Below are 16,244 nucleotides of genomic sequence, written 5' to 3'. Positions count from 1 at the left end.
CCTTTACAGTCAATCTTGTACCTGTGGATATCCTGGGAAAATCTGGGAGGTGTGGTTTTTTGATGAAGTAAATTTTGGGGATATTTATGTCAGGTAATGACACCTTAAAATAGTTTTGGGAACGAACAGTAACATATTAGATTTCAAGGTTAGAAACAAAAGAGAAAAGTGTTGCAACATCATTAAGTTGGTCACCAACTACTAAATAAATTAATGTTAGTTCAATCACAGAGGCATGAAAATAAAGAACAGACAAGCTTATCAAAAAATGAGGGTTATTCAAATAACAAAGAATAAAAATGCAGTAGATAAATATCAACTTACATCAAATCCCCAGTAATGGAAATTACACCAAAGTAAAACGAGGCTATTTCACAGCAAGATTTATTAATACATCCAAAAGAAAGAAAGAAAAATCATTTTGTCACACTATATACAGATAATACATACAGTGTTTTATACACATATTACATCAGTTTTTACACAAGAAAAATATACATAAAAATGTAAACTTTTGTATACAAAAACCCTTAAACAAATTAAACAAGGACCAGATAACAAAAGGAGACCAATCCATTATTATTTCATCAAATTTTTTAAAATGGTCATACAGTACATTCATTGAGAAATATATGGAAAATGTGAGCCAAGTCTTCCTGTTTAAAGGGAAAATACAAACCAGAAGCCTACCTGCTCCTAAAATGTGGTCCTCCAGCACACCTGCTTTAAAAGCCATTGGTGTGAATTTTGATCAGAACTGGGGGCTCTGGCCAAAAACCATTTCTCTCCTCATCTTGCTCCCACACACTGTTTAAAAGCGGTCTCTGCAGAAACAAATGGCATCAGGCTTTTGTGCATACTAACTAAGCTTTCAGCCACTAGTAAGACAGAGGAGAATTGAAGTTTGTATGTTCCCTTTAAGCAATTATTATTTTTCTTTTTTGTGAGCATTTTTAATGTATGGCATGTTAGCAAACTTTGTGTGCCAAGGTGAGAGGGGACAATGAAAAAGAAGGATTGGGGAAAGGACTGCTAGTCCTTGCTACCGTGCAGCTACTTTAAAAAAAAAAAAAAGAAAGAAAGAAAATGAAAGTGTGCAAGCTGTCATTCACTGTTCGTATGTGCTGCCTCCTATTGACTTCCCCACCGCAGCTGGTTCATATTCTATAGCCTTCTAGCAGTTACACAACTACCAAAAGGCTTTCTGGTGTAAGGCTGCTTCTGATATCTGGCTGTGGCTAAGCTAACTTTCCAAATGACAGAAACACGAACCTCTCTAGGACAGTCTTACAGTGTACTCTTAGTTAAGTCCACTGTTTCCTGTAACATCTTGAAATGTACGATTGTCCATCTACTTTGTTTCTCTATTATGTCTTGAGGAGGTAATCTGTTCTGCCATTCAATCACAAAATCAAATGGCAATTAAGAGCTTTCTTAATGTTCTTGCAATCAGCATGATAAATCACTGAAAAACACTTGAGGCTGTGGGTCTAACAAAGAGTTAGGCCTATGTCCAGTATGAACAGTCTCAAAATTCCTTTAACAGAATTCTTAGTGAAGATACTTTTAATTAAATAAATGAAAGGCTCACTTCAGACAGCTTCATGAGAAATCCACACTCTCTAAGGTGTATTTTGAGCAAGGCTAGGTAACAATGAGGTGATATTTTCTCCCTGCAGCAGGAGGAGAATATTTAACTCTCCTCAGTCAAATCAATTTTAGTTATCATTATATATTAATGAAATAAACAGGCAACCAATGGTGGACCACTATTGATCTAGGGGATAGTAGACAAAGTGTACTAAAGGAAAGGTTAGGGTGTCTTTGTAATTGAAATGACCAGACTGGTTGTAGCACATCTCTGTTCAGAGACAGGAAAAACCACACAAGTTCTTCAAGTGCACCTCCAGCTCTCTCTCACTCCCTTTGAACAGATGACAACTTTTAGGACCGCTTCCCTTGCAATTTAATTTATAACAACAACAATAAGGAAACAAACAAAAATAATAAATAAATAATTTTGCAATGACTTTAGATGATTTAAAATTTTTAAATGTTTTTTAAATATTTTTTTATAATGTTACATTTTTTGACAATTTGTTACATACACCTGCCACTGCAGGGACAATATTCCAGTAGGGGCAGCATTTTGCTAAATGTAAAAGATTGCCATCCAAAACTCATACATATACATGTGTATATACAGTATATCCACACTACTTATATACATATATTAATATACATATGCATGAGTATATATCAGAAGGACAATTATTTATTGTCTCTGAATATCTATATATTCACTCACATAATATATACTAAAGACATACTGTGTGAGTATAGATGCTAGTATATGTACACATGCTCCAACATGTATATATACACTTTGTTTCGTGTGTGCATAAGAGTTTAGAAGGCACAATTATAAATGGATGTAAGTTTTCTATAAAACTGCAGCAAAGTTAAAACTCAATGTCACTACTGTGAGAATATCAAAGGCCATATTGCCAAGAATTTATCATATAAGAATGAGATTTCACTAGAAGAGATGAGAATTTAAAGAACGATTATAACATGAATTAAAGTATGGGTTGGCCACAGATTTTAAGAGGCTTACATGTGATTGAGTAGGCTTTTAACTGTCAAGGAAAAAGAAAGTGAAAATGCCAAGCTAACTATAACGTGAACCAAAATTTTCAAATGCCAATAAATTAACAATATAAAGGTGGGAATAAACATGTTTTCTCTACAGACACTAGTGTAACTTATGAAAAGCTTTAACTGTTACAATTCTTACTCTTTTAGCAATGACCTTATAAAATTTTCTAGATAAAATTCCTAAATTGGTGGGACATTTTTTCAGATAGACAGAATTTAAACAACCACCTTTCCAAATCTGTGCAGTGTATACTACCGAGACCTAAAGTTTCTAGGAAACCTCTAAAATAAAGGCCTTTTAAAGGAACAAACAACAGTGACACCCAGGAAAGACGGGGTGGTTAAACCAAATGCTTTGGGCTGGAATGGAAGTGATTAAAGTGAGAGAAGCATTGAAGTCTGGCTTTTAAATGATGAAAGTGAACAACAGTTGGTGATGACAGTAATAAGGATCGGGGGAAATGGAAAACAGAAGTAATTTTTATAGGGCATCAATTGATTATAAACAGAAACAAGACTATAGTCCAAGGGACTTCTATCCCAGGGAGTTATGGTGATGTGCCCTAGATAGTCATTTTGTCTGGTTTGCAGTTTCATCTAGAACCCCACTGCTGACATACTAATCTTGTTAACAAAGGCTATTTGTCTATTATACACACACTTTTGGGGAAATATATGTATATAGCTCTATCTATATACACACATATACATACGTGTATATATAGATTTAGATTATACAAATGTATAAATAAACATAATACTTTTTAATCTTTCCATTGACAAGGGCAAGTTTACATTCAGCAAAGTGCCACCACATCTGATATACACATCTCTATACAAATATACATTAAAAGGGTCTTTTTCCCTCCATTGATGAATGGGGAATTTATTTTGGTAAATCCCATTACAAACAACTGAAGGGAGAATGGCACCAGTACAAACTCTCCTCTTTCATTTGCATGCTTATGTACAAGAAATATGCAGGAAACAAATTTTTTAAAAATCCACAGAGAGAGTGAACTTCGGAGATGCTGGAAAAGTACAACTGTAAAAAGAACCACATACAGAGCTTTCCTAGGTTTTGACTGCATTTAAGCAAATGTGGCTTCAAAATCAAATGACAAATATCTGTGTATTATGAGAAGCTGTTTTAAAAGATTTTAAAAATACATGATTTTCATTATTAAAAATATGAATGAAAAATTCAGTAACATCTATGGTTTTAGTTACTTCAGACTTCTGGATATTACAGTGAAGTATAACAGAACAATGACTTTAAAAACCAAAATAAATAGGAATGTCTCTTCTGAAGTTAACTCTTAGATAAAGGTCTAAGAGCAAGCATCATCATCCCCTTGGACAAAATATGGAAAATAAAATTGTCCTAAATTCAAAATGGATAGCCCAGTTGAGATAAAAATATGTTTAAAATAATTTAAACTCTCCCTAGCTTTGAAGCATAGTGAAATGATCCCACCAAGTCCTCAGTAAAACAAAGCAGTCACCTATGAAAATGGCATTCTTAAAAAAAAATGACTACCACAATATTTGTCAAATCAAAATAAGGATGATGGGAAATATTTTAAAGTCAGAGTATAAAGTAATTTACTATTAACTTAAAAATTTACAACGGATATCTGGTCCCACTACCCCACAATAAAATATAGAAACACCTCATTTCCTCTCTCATTTAAAACAAAACAAAACACACAAAAAAAAGAGGGGACAGAAGGGTGTCTTAGAGCCTGGTATTTCTCATGCCATTTTAAAAAAATGGAGCACAATGCAAGTCAATCAAAAGTTTTAAAATAAAATGCACATGATATCAGAGCTAGCCTTTTAACATAACATAATAAAGAATTTGGTGTATTTATACAATAGTGACAATGAGAAAGTAAGTCCAATCCCCTCAACTAAATAAATCATATTTCTACAATACATTCCATCACCTTGTGTTACTACTTTTCTCTATTTTACCCTACACACACATTCATCATCACACACACACTCCCCCAATGCATATTTTTGCATGTGTGTAAAACACAAATACATACATGCACACAAGTAATTTAATTCTATTTTTAAGTCACAGTGGGAATTCCTTAGTGAGGAGGGGTAAAAAGTTCCTGAATAAGACACTGAGAACATCTAGATTTGACATTTTCTCTCTTTTTGATTTCCCAACTTACAGAATGAACTGTAAATTAAAGAATAAATCCATAGGAAAAAAAAGAGGTCTTACAAACTTAGTTCACAATTCCAGCTACAGTAGTTGGAGTTTTTATTTGATCTATGTATTTTTCTATTTACCCTGTAACTAAGCTTCTAGCCGTCTTAAGTGTAAACCACGATCATTTATTTACTAAAGAATGAAGTACTCAAGAATTCTATGAGCAGTAATAAATGGGCTAAAAGATGTTCTACATTTTGAGACTGCAGGATACCATTTTACTTTATATATCTGCAAGGTAGCAAAGAATAGCTATACACCTTGACACGGCAGAGATCCAGTGTAAAAAGGTGCTTCACTAGTTTGTTTTTCACCAAAAAAAAAAAGCTTGTATATAATTTTATAGCTATTAAAACACATAGGAAACATAATTCATTACACTCAATACAGCTTTAGTATAAAACTTATAATTTATGAGGTGATGTTAATAGCATAAATTAATATACCTTTTTCTCTTAAAATCTACAATAAGTATTCTGAAAGCTCATTGGGGAAGGGAACTTTTAAATAAAACTTTTAAAGCTGAGCGTGATGGAAAAATATTCTGTATGCTGAAATTGAGATGAGAGCTCCAAGGAGAAAGAAAGAGTCCCTAGGCAAAACACTGTGGACTACAAAACTCAATGTGTTTTCTCTTACTTGCGCTCTCTTTGATGATATTCTACCTTTATTTTCTTTTAAAACTACTTAGTTTTTTTTGTTTTTTATTAAATTGCCCTTATTTCCACAAGGAATCCCTGAGACATACTCAAACTGTACAGTGAAAATAATCATCACTGTTCAGAGGAACTGGTTCAACCCATCCAAGCAGATGAAGATACTATCAACAAGTATCAAACTTTCCATCATTGCAGCATTGATCCACTGGAACCAACTGTACCTTAATGCTGAAGATTGGAGTCATTTCAGGGCAAATCAGTCTACTCCCAAAGTAAAAGCAATGGTGTGGCATTTAGCTGCATTGAAGCCTTCTGCACTGCATGTTGAAAATTTTCCATGGGGAACTCTGGGTGCATATAGAGCTTAACTTCAGTGGTCCCCAGCTTTAAAAAAAAAAAGTGAAAGATGTTTCTATTACTCAGACCAGAATAAGGTATAGCTCATACACTACGTGTATGCGTTTCATTACTGAGAAGTGGGCAGAGGCAAGTAGGCAGAAGAGAAAGAAAAGAACTGTGCTGTCTTAAATAGATTATATATAGATTTCTAAGTTTTTCTCACATAGATTTTTCTGTAGACTAAACTCTAGAAGAGCAAAAAAACGTGTTAGACAAACTAGCCAAAATCCCTCAGTGATAGGAGATGACGGATAAAAAGGAAATGATGTCATATTCTCCCTCCAAACTGCCATATAGAATATATTTCCTTCTACCAGATGCAAGACATATAACACCTTATCATTAATACCAAAGTAATGAGAGATCTAAAGCAGGTGATACCACAAAAAGTAAAAGCAGTGAGGAAAGCCAACAACCAAAAACAGAGTGAAAATGTTTGTTGTTTAGAAAAAAACTCCCTGAAGTTGATTCATATTCAGCATTTACTGACATAGCAACTGGCAATAAGGAAAAGAATCCATATTGCCATGTGTTTCTGGTTTTTTTCCCTAAGTAAATGTTTAGAGGAAAAACAATAGAGCTACATGAACAAACTCAGCTCCTTTCTAGTATGCCAGTAAAAATCATCCATTGAGAGCTATTATTTCTAAAATACTCAGTTATTTTTAACATGGATTTTCTCCTGGCCATGTTTTAAATCTTGGGTTTGAATCTTCTAAAATGTTACTCTACTAAGAAGAAATGTTTAAATGGTTCTACTTCTACGCAGACTGACAGAGAGAAGGATAATTGCTTCCAAATTGAAATAAAACATCTACTCTATTTCTGAGCTGTCATATATACACTGTGTGTGTGTGTGTACATACACATATGTATATATGTACGTATACACACACACCCCTACATACATATGAATGAAAACATTTAATGTGATAGCTTTTTCTTCCAGTCAGGAGAAAATTACTCCAAAAAGAATACATTGTCTGTCAGACATTCAATGTTTGGTACAGGGAAGCCTTTCCACTTAATCACAATTACTTATAAATTTTGAAGTGATTATAAAAGAATCTATCTGCATCATTCTGACTATCCTAAAACCCCAACCTTTGGTGTAGTCTGAAGGGCCTCTGAGAAGGGGCAGACACACATGCAAATTGTCGAATGTGACTAGATTTTCTTTTAAGGTATCCTCAGAAATGTTCCACAAAACCTCAGGTTCTGTAAGCCACATTGAGAAAAGGACTGCATTTAAGGCCTTAAAATACACCAAATTAAAAACTTTTGGCATACTTCATTCACAAAGGAAGGGGCAAGAGCTAGAGAGGAACAGGAGGAAGAAAACAAATTACAGACATTAAAAGTTAAAAGAAAAAAACAATTTAAATGGATTGCAAAATTATTGAACAATTAGTGTTGTAAATCTTCCTACCTGTCCTTTTTGCAAGCACTGTACACACATTTTACTCAAAATTGGTAGAAACACTTATTCCTGCATCATTAATACTCCCTCTTAAATGCTGTTCAAGATCTCAGAAAGGATGAGAGGGAAGTTCCTAATAACAAAATATCTATGATTTCAAAATTCCTATGACTATAATTTCTCATACAAATGTGCCCAAAGTTTACAGTTCCAATTTACACAGCTGGTTGGTCCAAGTCACTAGTAAGATAAATTCTTTGATATAAGCAATTATTCAAGAGGGAAACTGAACTGAAGGGACACCAATATGCAGCAAATATTTCATTTTCTTACCTTTTAATGAATAAAACTCGTCTCTATGGATTAATGTAATCATAGGCTGAAAATGAGCTTGAGTTTAGTGTCATTAAAGAAAACAATACTGATCATTCTGAACTTTGTAGTTCAAGATTCATTGAGCTTTTAAGTATGCAGTCAACTACATAAACATTTCTTTATAAGAAATAAATTCCCTACTGAATTATTGGCTGAAGAAAAAAGCTGTTAGCTTTCTTTAGACTTAAACTACAAGCTATACCACCACCAAAAACAAAATAAAACAAACAAAAAAACACACACAACACTTCGTACTTGATCTCCATATCCACTACCTTTTTTTTTTTCAATAAATTATAATTTTCTCATGGAGGGGCATTTTATACATATGCCACATTGCTTGCCAACATGAAATTGCTCAGAAAAGTTATTTACAAGCAATTTTCCCACAAATGGTAGGCTACTCAAGAAAATAATCCTTCACTATATAACCTACAGAACAAATATTAGAAAATCCTTCCATTGCATAGTCTGTTACTTGGTGGGTTAAGTGTAACCGCCATTCATTATTGTGAACAACTGTATACTAGCTACATAACCTACCCAGATGTGCAAAATGCTAAGCCAATTCCACAGAGGAAATGAAATAGTATTTTAACTCAAATAATAATAATTATTATTGTGTGGGGGTAATAAAGGAGAGAAAATACAACTTTTCTTCAGATGCTAAATTAGATTAGTAATATAATATACCAGCAGAAGATAGCATACATTGAAATGGTGATTCTGACTCCTACAGCACATAGGATACTTCCATTAACTGCAGCAACTCTGTAAACGAAATCAGTATTAACTGTACCTAACTGGCCTTTTACAAATGGTCCCAAACCACTGCAGAAACAAAGTGACTCTTCTTGTGTCATGGTATTATTTTACTATGCATTCTGTACCTCGTTCTAAAATACCAGCAATTTTCCACCCAAAGAGGACCATATTCCTAATGCAAGATTTGCTTTTGATGCCAGTATTACCTCTAAACATTCCACAGAAGTAGCTTATTTTTAGATTTTCAGAATGAAAAAAAAAAGCTTTACTCCATTGTTTTCATATAAATAAATATATCTCCCAAGAGATTAAAATTGCTACACTGACTCTTTGGCAAGAGGGTAATTGTTCTAACCTCTTGGTATTATAGAAATGTACTTCTCTTTTCAACCAAGGGAACAATCCAGGCAAATGGCAAGAGCAAATCAAATCAAAATCTATGCAATCTTTCAACTGGGTGAGATGTGAGGAAAGGGAGTACTTGCGCTATCTTCAACCCTGCACCAGTGCTTTCTAAAGGTGTTCCTCCCACTGGCCTCAGCACGGAGGACTCCATGAACACTAATTTACTCAAAGTTTTTGGTGTGAAGCTATAACTGGCAACATTCCTGACCACTGCATGCCTCCTTACTAGAAAGCAGAAAAGGGCTTTTCAATGCACACAAAAAAGAAAATCGCAAACAACATAATGTGCAACTTACTACAAGTTTTGTTAACTGAAGAGTTTTAAGCAGCCAATGCACAGGACAAAGAGCCAGGATAGATAAAATTCCAATCTATGATTACCATGATTATGAATTTCCCTTTGCTAAAAAAGGAGAAGTGATGAGGAAGACATATTATTTTGCAATAAGCTTTAATTAGTACATAATGGGAACTGAGTTAAATCTATGGGAATGGATGACAATTATCCAATGATACTTACATCTGTACTAAAAATTGGAAAATAGTCCAGAAAACTAAATGACACTTTCTGAGCCAAGGTTAACTACCCATAATCATGCCAATACAGAAAGGAGAGCTCACTAACATAAGGTTCACTGAAGAAAAACTGTCAAATTATCTGTCTTCCTCACCACTGCAGAATAAATTTATGGTAAGAAATCTTGCTTCATAACATGATTTATAATTTAGAAATTTCTCAATATGAAGACAAAGCTATTCAAAAAAATAAATCTTCCAACCAACTTTTCATGATTAAAAAAATTAAATACATTACAAACACTTTTTTTGGCCCCTAAACGTAAAAGAGTTTAATAAATACTTGTTTTAAAAGTAGGCCATATAAGGATTAAAGACAGTTATGACATTTCCCCTCCATAAGCTCAGGCACATGGTTTCAGCATAGTACATGCTGATCACTGCCATTCCTTTAAAAAGCAAAGAAAAGAAGCTTTCAAAAGAAGGGAGTGGCTAAAACTAGCATGGCATAAAGAGATACATACATGAAGTAGGAAAATATATCCAAAACTTCACTCATTTGGAAGGAATTAAATTCAAATATTCCCTGACTCAAAGGAACCTATTGTCCCACCTCACTAAAGGTTATGTTCTACCTGGGTTGTTTTTTTTTAAATATATAAATTAGGCTAGATTCAGTAATAAACAGCCAATAACCTATCTCATGGGATGGCGAAACCTCTCTGCAAAAAAGAAGAAGCAGATTGCTTTTTAAATCTCTTTCATCACACATCTAAAAGATACAAAAGCAGGCAATAGAGAACCCTCGTACGTAATTTTATAGTCACTAAATTACTAAATCACCCAATATTTTAATCTTACTAATCATGAATAAACCTATAATTTTAAAAAATTTCCCAAAACCAATTTTGAACTTCCTTTGCAAAGAGAACACCACACAGGTCCAATTCTACTTACACTAACAAATCCAAATTTACTTTGCACCTAAGTATTTAAATTACTTTAATAAAATTAGGAGGTAGGTGAATTTAAGAATAATTTCTAATTTCCAGGTTTGCTTTAACAAAAAACTATCAGTGTACCCTTCAGGTAGTACAATTAATTCATAATTGGAACATTGATTTCATAAGCATCTTCAACATTTTTACAACTCCTATTGAAAAGACACTACTAAGAAAATGAAAAAATTCTAAAGCAATAAATGGCTTAAGGAATTCATAGATTCCCAATTATTTGAAATCCATTTGACTTATCCTGCTTTACACACCAAAATAATTTGTTCTGTTATTCTGGCAAATAGATTCATGAAAAGGATTTAAAAACAAATGCTAGCCTGACAAATGCTGCTATGAGGCCACAGAAACCTTACAATAATTCTGGTCAGTTTTTCCTGGGACTATTAAGTCTCTCATTCCATTTACCAATCAAATTTTTCCTTTTACTTTTTTTCCCCTTGGGCTGCTAACCTTCAGAAAAAAAGGCTGCTGATTACAAAAGTGCAACTCATATGACCAGGTCACTTCCCTCCCTTAATCAATTCAAGTTAACACACAGTAGGAAAGAATGATGGATTTCAGTAAGGTTGGGAATTGGGAAAAAGGAGGAAAGCAAGCAAAAACAACCTTTTTTCCTTATTAGAAAAATATGGGACTGTTGCTTCCTGCCTATACATTCATACACACAAGCACACGTAGACAAACATACACAGAGGAGGTCAAAAGACTTTTTTTTTCTTCTTAAGCACTATCCTACTTAAGAATGGAACTCTAGCCTCAATGCAGTGTTTCAGCAGACTAGGACTAGTGCTAAGTTAGAGGCCTAATCCACCTCTCCACACCATTAGCTATTTTCTTCAACGGGGACTCAGTAAATTAGCAATCTATCCAGAACCGCCTCTTCTAAAATCTGGCAATGGGATGGAAAGTATTGATCTGAACCCTAGGAAGTAGTAAAGGGCACTGGTTATCTGAGGTATCTTCTCATTTCTCAGTCTCACTGCTAAAAATCAATGGCATCCAGTCACTGTGCTGAACCGCTAAGGAAAACGTGAGGGTAACGTGAACCTGTCAAGAGGAAAGGAGCACCGGTGGACAGAGCACACGTCAACACTGAAGCAAGGTTCGCTTCAGGGGAACCCGCCCAACTGCGAAGCCAGGCTTCCCGCTGGCCCCGACCTTATTTTTTTAAATGCTGAAGAAGGGGAAGCGGGAAGGGATGCCTAAAGAGGAAACTAAAGACAGAAAACACACGGTCCCCACCTGCCTGCAAACACACAGACACGCCGCTCAGTTAGGGGCGGTGAAGGGAGAAGATGAATTATTGGTACTTGTAGCAGTGGCACCTGTTACTGTGAAGCCTGTCGGAGGGGCTATCGAGCTGTGGCTGGGCTGCAGGTCCTTCGGAATGCCACTGTGAGAACTCAGCTGGTGGCCAAAGGCCGCACTGAACTGAGGGAGCTGCTGCTTAGGAGAGGTGGAGGCCATCAGGTCAGCAGAAGAAGGTCCCATGCCACTGAAGCTGGTCTGGGGTAACCCCGGAAGCACACTAGAGCTGTTTGGGGTCACGGTGGCGAAGGCAGGCTGTGTGGTCTCTGAGTTCGAGGTGGTAGGCGGTGTGGACAGGGAAGTGGAAAGGAGATGTCCATCTGCGCCGAGAAGGTTACTAAATGGAGAAGGATCACCAAGATTGACAGGGAGATTGCCCCAGTGAGTTCTGGGGTTCACCACTCCACCAAGGGGCACCTCGAGTTGGGTTGGGAGCAAGTGCTGTGCCATGATGGGCATTTCTGCTGAGAAGGTAGCTGCCATGTTATCACCAGAGAAGGTCGTGGCATGGGGAGAGGTGATATGATCACTGTAGGGAGACGGCACATGCTCGCTGTCATAATGGCTTCCGTGGGGCGAGGAGTGTGAATGATCACTGCTATATTGCTGTCGTGAGGTGATTAGGTCATCTGCCTTGCTCAGCAGCTGGGCAGGGTGTGGCCTCTGGGAGGCATGGCTGCCATCATGAAGTCCATGAAACTGTCCTGGGAAGGCTCTCTCCCCAAGCGCACTCTGGCTTATCAGAGTAGCAGAAGTAAGGCCAACATTGGCTGGGGCAGAAAACTGCCCCTGGATCTGCCCTGCCAGGGGCGTAGGTGGGTTAGACAAAGTAGCAGAACGGAGCAAGTTCTCATCCAGCTCTAGACTAGAGAAATTATCGTGCACTATACGGCCATTCAATAGCTCCCCTAGGTCTGTGTTAACTTCTCGGCTCAAGGACTGTATTCCTGAAGCTCCAGTACCTGTGGAGAACACCCCTATGCCTCTGTCTGAAAGCTCCTGAACTGGCACACCGTCTGACTGGGTAAGTACTCCAATGGTACTCAGGCACTCAAGGGAAGTTACAGCCTGCAAAGCCCGCTCGAGCTCCTCCGCCTCTTCTGTTGTAGGAAGGAGGTCTCCATTCTTACCTAAGGAAACAAAAGTCACCAAAAGGATCAACCCTGTCACCTGACATTGATGCAATACATTTAAACTGTTGTAAACAGTACTCTAATCAAAGAACTGGATGAAATAAAATATTTCGATGAATTGGACTGGAAAGAGAAAAAATAAATACTAAACTGTGGAACACAACTCAGATTTCAGACTGTCATAGCAACTGAATCACCAACAATTTTATACATGAGAATCTAGATCTCCAACTCATAAAACTAAACAATCAAATTATTCAATATCAGTTCAAAACTCCCAACTGTTTACTTGCTCATAGGCTTCGCATAAACCTAGATTATATTAACATTATGAATCACAGCAAACATATCATATAAGTTGAGCTTTGAGACAAAAAGTTCAGAAGGGAAGGTCCACCCTTAGCTCCTCCACCTGGAATGGTAGCTGTGAAAAACTAGAACAAAGATTTACATTTCATGCAAGACTTAAAGTGTTTGGCTCATTTCGCAGATTATCTTTTAAAATTCTTTTCTTTATTCTCCAAATCTCCCCTCTACTCTTCCATGTGCTACCAAAACTTTCATAAAACTGAAGTCCATGAAACTATTTTGTTCTGCTTTATGATGACATTACAAGGAATCTGACTGATCCTAAGGGGGAAATAACTCCAATCCAAAAGGCTGACAGAAACATTCAAAAGGGCACGAAACCAATAACTAAAAAGTTAAATTCTGCAATGTCTAGGAACATTTCTAAAAAGAACAAAATTTCTGTGGGATAAGCAAACATAATTTTTGAAATGTATACTTCAACTGAGGTTGGGGTAATAAAGTTAGGACAGGTATTCATTTCTTTGAAGATCTATAATAAACTTTTTTTTAACATTTAAAATGACTAATTTCAAATGACTCTTACAAGGGTACCTACCAAACAAATAATCAATCACCAAAACAACATTACAGTCATGCAGACAACAAATACTACAACTTTTAAAGAGGGTGAAAACAGCTTTTAGCATTTTGTAGTCTCTACCTAAAATGAGACACTATTAGTTGATAAGAATGTTTCAACTACATCTCAAAAAGAAAAATCTGCTTCTTCCTTTTCAACTCATTTTTGGAACTTGTTTCCTGAAAAATAAATAATCAAAACAAGGAATCAAAAATACCTTCAAAAAAATCAAAATCTTGTAAGTCATCGGGCAGCCGTGGCAGGACATCTGAAAAGTCCTCCTGATTTAATTCCAAGTCATGTGGAATGTCAGTGATCTCATTGGCAATGTCATCAGGCAGCTCGTCAGTACTCAGCTCCGGTGTGGAAGGACTCCTGGGAGAAGAGAGGAAACTGCATCTTTAATTAGTTTCCCTCAACTTCTTATGTTTGTTACTAAAACAGATTCATTCATCCTTAGAAAGTTTTCTATATTCATCACAAAAGTGGAAAATAATAATCTATTAATAAGTTTCATATTTTCCTATATGAATAGAAAACATATGCTAAAGTAGACAATTCCTACAAGACAAGTAGGAAGACTGGCTTGACAGAAACTACCCTAACACTGTTCTAAAATGAGCAATTCCATAAAACAAGATTCTGTTCAATGGTATACAGATAACAGATAACTTTTGCCAGGTATTAATGATATATACTAAAAACTATATTAAATATGCCCATTTGAAAACTTTTATTTGCTATAATTTCAATTATTATTATTAAATTTGCATAAATACAAGAACAACAAAGAAAAATTTGGCCAAGAGAATTTCTTACATATAGAATAAAAGGAGGGATTTCCACCTGGCACCCCTCATTTTTCTAAAAGAATAGTAAAAAAAAAAAAAAGGAAAAATAAAAACTTTTCTTTCTCCTTTAGTTACTGAAAAAATGCATCTCAAAGAGTAGTTTGTAAATTCAACAATCATGCTGACTCCGGTATCCTCATCACTTCTACCCAAATTAATAACGTACAAGATTATATAATTTACTTATTCAACGCCATACCAATCAAACTACCAAAAAATTACTTTATAGAATGAGAAAAAAAAATTCATCTGAAAGAACAAAAGGTTAAGACTATGAAGTGAATCAGTGAAAAAAAAATGTTTAGCAAGGAGGCCTAGCAGTATCAAATCACATTGCAAATGATAATCATCAAAACAATTTGGCACTGGATAAGAAATAGAGTGGTCACTCAGTGAGATACAGCAGGTACATGATACACATGACTAAATGAGCACAGTAGTCTAGTGTTTGATAAGCCCACAGACTGCAGCTACTGAGATAAGAACCCACTATTTGACAAAAACTGCTGGGAAACCTGGAAAGCAGCAGGGCAGAAACTAGGCACAGACCAACACTGATACCATATAGCAAGATAAAGTCAAAATGGGTACAAAATTTATACATAAAGAGTGATAAGGGGATCATGGAAGAAATTACCTATCAGATCTATGGATAGGGGAAGAGTTCATGACCAAACAATAGAGGAGTTCATGAAAGGTAAAATGGGTAATTTTGATTATATAAAATTTAAAAAGTTTTTGCACAAATAAAACTAATGCAGCCAAAATTAGAAGAAAAGCAGGAAACTGGGCGGTGAGTAGGGGAGGCTGCATCAAGTTTCTCTGATAAAGGTCTCAGAGAACCGGGCCAAATTTATAAAAAGTAAGAACTACTCCTCAATTTATAAATGGTCAAAAATATGAATGGGTGGTTTCCAGGAAAGAAATCAAAAGCTATCAATATGAAAAAATGCTCTAAATTGCTAGCAATTTATACAACTCTGAGGTATCACCTCACACCTATCAGACTGGCTAAGATGTCAGAAAAGAAAAATAACGAATGCTGGAGGGGATGTGGGAAATTAGGTACACTAATGCACTGCTGGAGTTGTGAACTGGTTCAATGATTCTGTAGAACAATTTGAAATTATGCCCAAAGGACTATAAAACTTTTCTAGCCCAAAGGGCTATCAAACTGCATACCCTTTGATCCAGCAATACTACTACTATATCTATACTCCAAGGAGATCAGAGAAAAAGGAAAAAGACCCCACATAAAAAATATTTATAGCAACTCTATTTGTGGTGGTAAAGAATTGGAAACTAAAGGGATGCCCAGCAACCATGGAATGGTTGAACAAGTTAGGGTATAGGAATGTGACGGATTACTATTGTTCTATAAGAAATGAGGAAGGGGATGGTTTTAGTAAAACCTGGGAAGACTTGTATGAACTGACGCAAAGTGCAGTGAGCAGAACCAAGAGAACAATCTACACAATAATAGCAACATCATAAAAACAATCAACTATGAAAGACTTAGCAACTCTGATCAATACAATGATCCACCACAACTTCAAAGGACCCGTGATGTAACATGCT

At 35.7% G+C, this 16,244-nt stretch overlaps 1 protein-coding gene across 3 annotated transcripts in view; it reads right to left on the bottom strand.

Moving 5' to 3' along the window:
* Positions 1 to 357: 357 nt before the first annotated feature.
* Positions 358 to 16,244, bottom strand: part of INO80D (INO80 complex subunit D) — a 76,783-nt gene continuing 60,896 nt past the window's right edge. For 2 of the 3 annotated variants that reach the window (XM_020972803.2, XM_078147471.1), the window contains exons 11-13: positions 14,033 to 14,190; positions 11,686 to 12,881; positions 358 to 5,931 (exon numbers count right to left, since the gene is read on the bottom strand). In XM_020972803.2, coding sequence (XP_020828462.1) covers positions 11,713 to 12,881; positions 14,033 to 14,190 — 1,327 coding nt within the window. In that variant the 3' untranslated portion in view covers positions 358 to 5,931; positions 11,686 to 11,712. The remainder of the gene's footprint in view (positions 5,932 to 11,685; positions 12,882 to 14,032; positions 14,191 to 16,244) is intronic. The other variant, XM_020972808.2, reaches the window with a different exon arrangement.

Source organism: Phascolarctos cinereus, unplaced genomic scaffold (genome assembly GCF_003287225.1).
Source record: "Phascolarctos cinereus isolate Bilbo 61053 unplaced genomic scaffold, phaCin_HiC Scaffold_7;HRSCAF=346, whole genome shotgun sequence".
In the NCBI taxonomy this organism is placed as follows: Eukaryota; Metazoa; Chordata; class Mammalia; order Diprotodontia; family Phascolarctidae; genus Phascolarctos; species Phascolarctos cinereus.
The sequence above is the reverse complement of the archived record's forward strand: the minus strand, read 5'-3'. Positions and strand labels throughout refer to the sequence as shown.